A 9,469-nucleotide genomic window follows, 5' to 3' on the forward strand; every position below is an offset into this window, starting at 1 on the left:
CTTGGTTGTGTGTCTTGATCACCTATTGCTATACCTCTGGGAATAACATCTAATCTTTTCTATGCTTTAGATCTGATTAGAGTTTGTAGTTATAAACTTCTTGGGTAATATCGAAAGAAGCTTCAAACAACGCAATACTTAAAGTTGATCCACTGTGTGTTCTGTAATACAACCTCCAACAGCTTTAGCTGGGGGGGGTTTCCACTTTTATACAGAGCTGTTGTCCAGGTGAATCTTGGGACACTGTATTTGCACTCTATAGGTGGAAATACTTTGCCAGAAAACATAGTTTATTTATGATTCAATCTGAAGACTGTAAACCGTAAATCTTCTTTTTCCAGAGGCCATCTGCCCTTTGGCAAAGTGCAACTGTCTGACTTTGGTTTTACTGCAAAAAAAAAAACACCGAGTTAGACACTATCTTCCTGAGGCATGACTGTAGCTCTCAGGTTGGTTACCTTTAGCACACGTATTTACATCTGTGTCTGTGTCCTCTTTCAGGCTATGGTATTGGCCTTCCCCAGGGTTCTCCTCTAACCCGTAATGTGTCAGAGTTCGTCAGTCGCTACAAGTCTGACGGTTTCATGGACATGCTACACGACAAATGGTATAAGGTTGTACCCTGCGGAAAGAGAGTCTTTGCAGTCACTGAGGTAAGTCATCCGTGGGAGTGTGTGTTCATGAATTGTGTACGTGTGTTGTGTGTTAAGCAAAGCCTTCTGCTGCTGTACTTCTATAAATGAGTCTCCCTTTGGGACACAGACTGGATTGCCTGCCAGCTAGGCACACATACACTGACAGACAATTTCACACACACACACACACACACAAACAAAGACATACAATCACATAAACTGACCTTAACCAGAGTTACAGGCACGCACTGTCTGAGTGTCGATTCTTATTTGTATCGTGTGGGTGCTACAGTACTCTGAGTTCTTGCCCTCCCTTTTACTTGCACTCCTTTTAAAGGACTGGAAATCTCTAGACAGAGCAAAATGTCCGTATCTACATCTCTTGTTTGCGAATCGAGAAGCTATTCAACTCCCTTTGGCCATCTCTTTTAAATCCCACTTCAAAGTTAAACCATAATATAGCAACAAATGCAATTATGCAGTCATAGGTTTCTCCAGTGAAACGAAAACCTTAACTTCACCCTGCATCGGAAAGCTATTACTGTTCATCCCATTTGAAGCGCAGAGAGCTGGCTACTTTCTAACAATGTAGGCGTTGGTGTGAACCTGCCCTCTGGATTAGGAGCAAAAGGAGGTCAGTGTTGTCACTGATGAATTTGTGGTGTCAGCATGGGGCTAATTGCCATCGGAGACAGTGCAGAAATGAGTCTGGTGGAGGAAACATGATTAGAGAGCATTGCTCTTGTCCCTGTCTCTTCCACTTCCTCCAGGCCGATGAATGCCTCATACGAGATAGACATTATGTCAGGGTGGGTTTAGGCAAATCAAATAGGGAAAAGCTGCTCTTCAATTAACCATCGTCTCTTTTTACCATCTCTGTACTAACTGCTGTTTCTTCCTATTACTCTCTTTTATGCCTCCCCCGTTTTCTCTGCTGCCGCGCTGCTCTGCACCCTTTTCTTTCCAAAAATGTCTTTTACGCTGTTGTCCTCTTCTCTTGACTAATATTCTTATGGGCTTACACGGCCAAACTAGATACACAACAGCAGAATATCAAGTGCTCGTTTACAAAAAGTGGCCTAAATGGTAATTATGTAAATATAAATCATCAATCTCTGTATTTTCCTCTCTGTCGGCTTAAGTCTTCAGTAATCTGTGTCACTCCCCCAACTTCTCCCTCACTCTCTCTCTTTCATGCTCTCTTTCTGTCACCGCCCCCTCAGACTCTACAGATGGGAATCCAGCATTTCTCAGGCCTGTTCGTGTTGTTATGCATGGGGGTAGGTGGAGCCTTGCTGACCTTGGCAGGTGAACACACTTTCTATCACCTGGTCATCCCTCGCCTCCGGCGTAGCCACACACTTCAGTACTGGCTGCACACCAGCCAGGTGAGTAAACATAAGGCCACACCATCTTTCATGCTAGCAAGACATGCCATGCACTTGAGCACAAAGAGTTATGCTCAGACATTTAAAACTCACATGATCTCTCGTGCACACCAAAGACACGCATAGGAGCACAGTCAAAGGCTATATGCATGTGTGCTCATATGTATATTGCTGTTGGTGAGACATCCTTACCCCCTGGAGCTCACACTTTTCTTGCAGATAACCAACGCCCTCTACTGGTTACAAATTAAAAAGTCAACAATTAGACTAAATGTTCCTAAAGCTGAATTGTCTGTGATAGCAGACATATTCAATTAAACATGTCTTTCCATTAAGTTAATTACATTAATTAATACAAATTAGGTTCTTGAATAGTCAATTTGTAAGTAAAAAGTTAATAAATCTTACCACTGGCAGTGTTTTATTAATTGATTTATAAAGACACATTATGCATTCGTGCCTTTGTTTGTTTAGCCTTTTCTCAGACAGATGAAGAGACAGATCGTTATATGAAGCTATTTATACAGATTTCATCTGCAAAATAATTTTAAATATTCGTTATTTTACATAAAATTCAAATATGTTATATTTTCTTCACAAAGTCAGTGTATAAATGTGAATTGCAGGAAGTTTCTGACAGCAAATGTGTGTTTATGACAACATCCACCAAAGAAACAACAAATTGAATATTTAAAGGTCATATTTTGTTTTTTTTATGAGGCTCTGGCCATTACCAAATGAGGTGCCAGTGGCAACATTTTTTGAGTGAATAATGGAACTAGCAGTGTAAATATCAAGACTGCTCATATTGCTCATATTCGTTGCTACATCTCTCTAAAAGGGCAACCACTCGCGGGCAGCCTCTAGCATTCATCACAAAAGAAGCTCCGCTATGAGGCGTTGGCATCTGTGTCAGACCCTCAATATTATTCTTATCTTTAGAATAAGCCTCATTTCCCGCAGGAAATATTAAAGCATAGTCACACTTTAAAGTTGTTTTTTTGATCATGCTAACCTAAGCATTTTGATACTTAAATGAAAAAGGCCTCAAGCAACTGACGCGTTAACTTTAAGCAGAAAGGAACCGTCTCTCACTGAATTGCAATTATTAGAGTAAATTATTCAAAAGTGCACTATAGCAGGAACGGCTGTCACAGATGTTCTCTGCAGCTGGATAGAATAATAACCCTTGCAAATTCATCTCTCCTGATTTATTTCAAATCTGATGGTGTCTTAACAGATTCCATGTTACTAATCATCTTCTCTGCTTGCAGAAAATTCACAGAGCCCTGCACACCACATATGAGGATGTTGGAAAGGAAATGGCCGGCCTTGATCAAAAGTAATGAATTCACTAAGTGATTAATGCACCACTATGTTGTCTATTTTCTTCTGTTTGTGTGTTTAACAGATGTCACTTTGTTGTTGGAAGCGCAAAAACTGATTATTTTACTTCATAAAAATAAAAAAAGAGAGCGTGACTTTTTGTTTTTGGGAGGCAAATGTTTATTTGTTTTCTTGCTTTAAGTTGGTTAATAACAATAATATGAAGCAGCAAGCTAAAAATAAAGCCATAAAGACTGGAAATGGACAATAAAATCTACTTACCAGCACCTCTCAGCAAAGCTCAGTAATTAAAGCCGTTATATCTTGTTTAATCTGAGCTTGGCAGCTGCTGACAATTTCATATGTACAGTCTAGAGTCTTATCAATCTCATCATCTAACCCTCTGCTAGAAAATGAATAAGCATATTTTGCCCAAACGTCAAACTATTTTTTTTCTTAAATAATCATATTAGAAGCAGGTTAGACCCTTCGTGCTACTGTGGCAGATTATTACATTTCTATGACTTGATAACAAAATTAATTGTGAAGGAGATATTTTTTTTGTGAAAGTCCTGTAATGGGTTTAAATCTTTTATTTAATTTAAAAAAGAAGCCCTAACAGATAAATTATAATTGAGACAAAAGATGTAGTGTTTAGTCAGTTAATATCACTACACTCTACATTTGGTTTACTGGGTATAATTATCCTACATTATATATAAAAGTCCTTGCATTGCAGTACAGCATATCTGATTCTGTGTATTCCCTTTGCTGTGATCTTTCTCTCTTTCACCAGCCCCTCTTGTATCTCGGAGAACTGCACCCTACACAGGAAACAGCATCAGCCTCCTCCACCATCCCCTCCCACGTCAGCTGGGGACACGGGCAACTCCTCACCATCCAATGAACCCAAGGAGAAACGTGTGCACTTTGACCTTGAAACGCTTCACAGCTACCGCCTGCGCACACACACCGCCTCAGTGCGCGGCAGGCCTGGGATGGTTGGCCGTCCTGGACTTGGCCTCGGAGGGTTGGGGCTTGGCAACCTGGGGAGTTTTACTTCTCCTCCACAGATTAGCCTCCATGTCAACGGGGGCCCTGTCTCGACTCTGGCTTCCACAGGTTTGGTGCTGTCTCCCATGGGAACCAGAGGTGCTCAGACGAGCTTATGGGAAGGGGAGCTCCAGGAGTTGCAAGCAAAGATCGAGATATTCCGCACCCAGCTGAGAGAGGCTCTGGCTAGGAGAGCTGAGATCCAGAGCAGTCTGGAGAGAGAGAGGAGTGGACTGGTACGCAGGGATACTAGTCTTGATAGGGACAGGGACAGACAGAGGATACAAACTATTAATACAGACAGAAGTAGCTCCACTCAGCCCAGGCTCCCTGAGAGAGACAGGACCAGCCAGCTGCAAACCCTGAATAATCAGCAGACTGGGCGGGCTAACCAGTCAGGTGGGCCTGGGACTGTGGAGCATGGGAGAAGCAGCCAGTTAAACACAGTTAACAGTTTGGACAGAGGCAGAGCCAACCAAGTGCGCCCTGTTAATACTTTGACAGGAGAAAGGACTGTCCAGTCGCGCACGTCCACTAGTTTGGAGCGAAGTCGAGCCAACCAACAAGGTGCTGGAAATACAACTATCCAAACACGGAATACTTCTAGCCTGGACAGACAGAAGGCTAACCTATCACGTGCACTGAACACTTTGGAGAGGACAAATGCTAACCAGTCGACTGTAAGCAGTGAGACTTGATTAACTCCTGACCTGTAGGACTGCAACAGGGTTAGTGAGGTATTGCTTGCATAGCCGCGGGAAGATGGCTTTATTGGTATGGGTTACATTTATGTGGCGTTTGCTGAACTATAACAGTACGTGTTTACTCACAATGTTACTTACTGCAACCTAATAATTTTCATGCTGAGAATTATTTCCACACTTACTTAAAAATGCAACTAAAAATATTTTTCTGCAAGTGAAGAGCTGATGTCATCCATGAAATATTAATTAAGCAATGTAATATTTAAATAAAAAGCAGAACATAACCCCATTAACATCCCGACATACCAGATCCGACAAACTGAAATGGGAATCCAGAAACCACGGTGCTTACTGTGGAAAACAGTAGGTCACATGAGGAATCGCTGTAGGAACTATAATAAATCAAAAATGTGGTGTGTTGTGCTGGCTGAAAAGGCCTACAAGCACATATGGATAATTGCAAAAGCACAGAAAAATCACAATTAACGTTAACTAAATTGAATGAATCCACATACACATCCAATACATAGGATAAGAAAAAGAAACAAATTAGCATATTTCAATTAACCAATATAATAATTTCCTAAAATTATGAATGATGAAAATAAAAGTGTTGCACAATCCCAAAACAATTCTCTTTTGGGGCAACAATCCAGATCCCATGAAACTGAAGCAAGCCTTACGTGCATTGACGCTTTGCATCTTTGCTTATGTTGTTCTGCAGTAGATATACCCAACGAGTCAAATACTCTTTTTGGATATTTTTATATGCTTCTCTCCTGTTACAATACGTCACTTTGTGAGATGGTAATTCTCCTCTGCTAGTAACTTTAAAAAAACAAACTGTTTTTGAATTTGCAATAATTTGAAAGTCTGCAGAGTGAAATAGTTTAAAGCCATTAAACCCAACTATCCTGAAAAGTTTAGTTATAAAAAGGTGACTTTCCCCTGACCCAGTGATTAAAAGACATAAGGGATTTCAGCTTCAGCAAAGCTTGTACCACAAATATTAGCTCTTAAGGCCACGGAAGGTCTATTAAAAAGATGCAGTCAGGACAATGCGGGTTCTAGTGTTGTGTTTTTCTAGTTTGGCCAATGCTAGAGCTGTTCATCTCAGCCTCTGCTGAGTTTTTAGCATCTTTTTTTATAAGCTGCCTCACGTGACTACACCACCTTTATAAAAGTGCAATACTAAATCAAAAACCCCTTTAATTTTCTGAATAGTGTGTCTGGGGTATGGGTTTGGAATAAATGTATCCACTATTTTTCATTACTAAAACAATCATGTAAAAAACACTGAGTGTGGATTGCAATTTACTCAGTACCTGCAGATCTGATAGGTGAGATTTCATCTTTTTAACATATCTTTGAAATAGATGTATGCTTTTACACATTTTCTTCTCCACTTTTTTTCTATAACGTAAATTAAGTTCCATGCTTTAAATCAGCCATTGGGAGCTACGAAGATCTGAGGTTCTTCAGAAACTGGCTGCATGTGGGACTCGCTTTCAGTTACTCAGTCCACCACTGGATGGCACTGAATCCCTGCTTCCTGCGGCTATGGACACTGGCGAGTGTGTGGATTCAGGTTTTATTCCAGCAAAATGACAAACAGATGAATTTAAGCAATTAACTTCTGAAGAAACAATGGCAGACAGAAACTGAATATTGCCATGCAGTTCTCATGGAGAGCAGAGGATCTGGGAAATAAGGTTTTACGAACTCGCTCCAGCACTATACAATGTAACGACACCTAACTGTATTGGGATAGTCAGTCTTGTGTGTCTCTCAGTTCTTTAAGCAAGCACTGGGGATGTGACAGCAAGTTTAAGAAAAAATTGATAGCAGTGAAAGTTAACATGGCTGATGATGGTACTGATGTACATTTAAATTTTTCAAAATCTGGTGTGGTGTGAAGTGGTTGTGTTCACATCCCATGGTGTCTATGAGGAAAAAAAAACATTTTAAATCTTTATTGAGAAAGAGCTTGTTGTACTGGATATTTAAAGAAATACTTTTAAAGTTACCCGTCATAAAAATTATATAGGGCATATTATTGAATTTTACCATAAATGGTCATCCTCATGTTTTGAAATAAACATTTATATACTTATTTTTCTGGCATTATTTCATATTTTGAATGGAAACAAAGGATAGCAAAAAATGTCGAGCTTTTCTTATTATTTAAGGACAGGAAACAGCAGTAAACACTGTAAGCAAGTTGCTTTAATGGATTTGAACTTAGTCAGCCGTATTTAACTGTTTTTATTATTTAATGCTTTTTACAGATAAAGCTGCTTCGTCCTGTCACAAGTGTCAAAGCGATTAAAAAGTTCAGAACCAAAAATGTTAATAAAAAAAAACTTTGTAATCAGGAAACAGCATTTTCTCTAAAGGTGTAAGAGCATAGCAGCACATCAGACTCAACATGTGTTTCCTACCAATTCGTTTTATTTTAGAACAACTATCCAGTGTGAGTAAGCATGACCCAGTAAATGATTAGCAGGTTCTTAAAGGATTGTTGGTCTGTTTGGCATCATTTATGGACAAAAAATAAGTAGAATCCTATATATATTGTTACTTTTTGGACAGTTTTTACTGACCAAAATTTTTATCTCAGAGGACTTTTTATACCCTTTAGTTTAATGGTCAGGAGATCCATCTTTCTTTCTGTACTGATAGTCTGGGCTGTCTGCCACTGTGGTAAACAAAGCAGTAAACCTGCACTCTTTCCTTTTAATGTGCCACAGTGTTCCCAGTCCTCCATTAAACAATGACGTTTTGAGGTGTATCTGGTCTCTTGACAGAACTGTTAAAATGTTAGTAGCAGAAGGCCATTTTAGTCACAACAACAAATGCATTAAGAAGAACGAACACTGACAGCATAGAACTGCAGAGTCAAAGTCAAGCTGCAGAATATATCTGTTCTATCAAACTAACTGAACAAATCCTAACCACTGTGCCTCTGCTATAGCAAATTATTACCATGGAGCACTTAAGCATTTGATTTGTGTGAGAATTGTGGGTGATTATGATTTTTGGCTTGTCGAAATGTTGATAAAATGTGAACACTTTGTAAGCCCTCAATCAATATCCTTATCACATTTTAACATGCTGGAGCCAATAACACAGTGAAATCCTCCTCTTATCTGCCACGAGCCCTATCAAAGTAAAGTGCAGTCTGGAAACACAAAAGGAGCACAGAATCAATGGTATCACAACCTAATAGACTTGTCAAACAAATGCCAGGGTTCCTGAGGCTACTCAAGTAAAGGTTTAAGCACTACTTCACCTCAGGGTATAATGGCTTTGTTTAACTTGTCATGTAATGACAGCTCTTAGCCACACAGTGGCACTTGAAGCTGTCCCTAAGCACAAGAGCATAGACTGTGGAGTGGCATTACCTGCACAGAATGACTTACCACTGAGGACATTATGTTGACAGTGTGACAGAGACATGCACTTATTTACTTTTGGGAAAAGAAAAGCCACCTTCAGTGAGAGTGCATCCTATATTATGTGATTATCTCTGCATTCCCATGTTCATTTGCTAGTCAGCCAAACATCAACCACCCCATGAAGTGCCGGCCTACATAACATGCCAAAACAAATCACTGTTTCAGATTTCTCTATTGATTGTCTTTCAAATTACAAGGGAACACAATCAGAGCTATATTAATATTCTTTTAAAATCCCATTTGCTATTTGAGACTGAAAATTGAGTGCTTATATGAAACCTGACACTTAGTGAAGCCAAAGCTGATATTGATACCACAACTGTGTAACACAGAAGAGCAATAACAACTTGTGTGTTGGTTGAAGGAGATGATAGATAGATGGATGGGGGCAGGCGCTGATTTAGTTCCACTACGTCAACCACGCTGGATAAAGTGAAGATCAATCTTTCATTTTCTGCACTCACATGGTTGGATTCTCCCTTATAATAAAATAAGCATGGCCTCTGTGTCAGGTGTCTTCAAAGCACGCAGGGTAAGCTGAATAGGTTGTTTAAAAAAAGCAATCAGAATCGAGTTGTAAAGTTGGGGTTTGCATGGATGGATGGGTAAATGTGCTGGCATGCAATGATAGAATTAATATCTTTCATGTGCACTTGATCAACATGAAAGTCTGCATTTACTGTAACATGTGTATGCTATGTGCGCACTGCAAGAAGCTCTGTGCATGCATTAGCCATGTAAACATGCGCTGCAAGTCTGGGTCTGGATGTCCACATACATGTTTGTATCTGAACAGAGATGTTTGCCCTTTCGCTCAGACGAAATAATTGGGTCACATGTGTGAACACCAGTCGAGGAAAATTTTAATCAAACTTAAGAATCCCCATTGTACATCCCCTCCAGCA

At 39.9% G+C, this 9,469-nt stretch overlaps 1 protein-coding gene across 1 annotated transcript in view; it reads left to right on the forward strand.

Moving 5' to 3' along the window:
* The window catches only part of grin3ba (glutamate receptor, ionotropic, N-methyl-D-aspartate 3Ba), a 92,739-nt gene extending 85,520 nt beyond the window's left edge, over window positions 1–7,219 (forward strand). The window contains exons 9-12 of the mRNA XM_085440647.1: window positions 502–653; window positions 1,859–2,023; window positions 3,298–3,365; window positions 4,146–7,219. Coding sequence (XP_085296773.1) covers window positions 502–653; window positions 1,859–2,023; window positions 3,298–3,365; window positions 4,146–5,100 — 1,340 coding nt within the window. The 3' untranslated portion in view covers window positions 5,101–7,219. The remainder of the gene's footprint in view (window positions 1–501; window positions 654–1,858; window positions 2,024–3,297; window positions 3,366–4,145) is intronic.
* The last annotated feature ends 2,250 nt before the right edge of the window (window positions 7,220–9,469 follow it).

The sequence above is a fragment of the Copadichromis virginalis genome, linkage group LG19 (genome assembly GCF_057382275.1).
Source record: "Copadichromis virginalis isolate Kocher_CV1m ecotype Utaka linkage group LG19, C_Virginalis_male_GT1.1, whole genome shotgun sequence".
Taxonomy (NCBI): Eukaryota; Metazoa; Chordata; class Actinopteri; order Cichliformes; family Cichlidae; genus Copadichromis; species Copadichromis virginalis.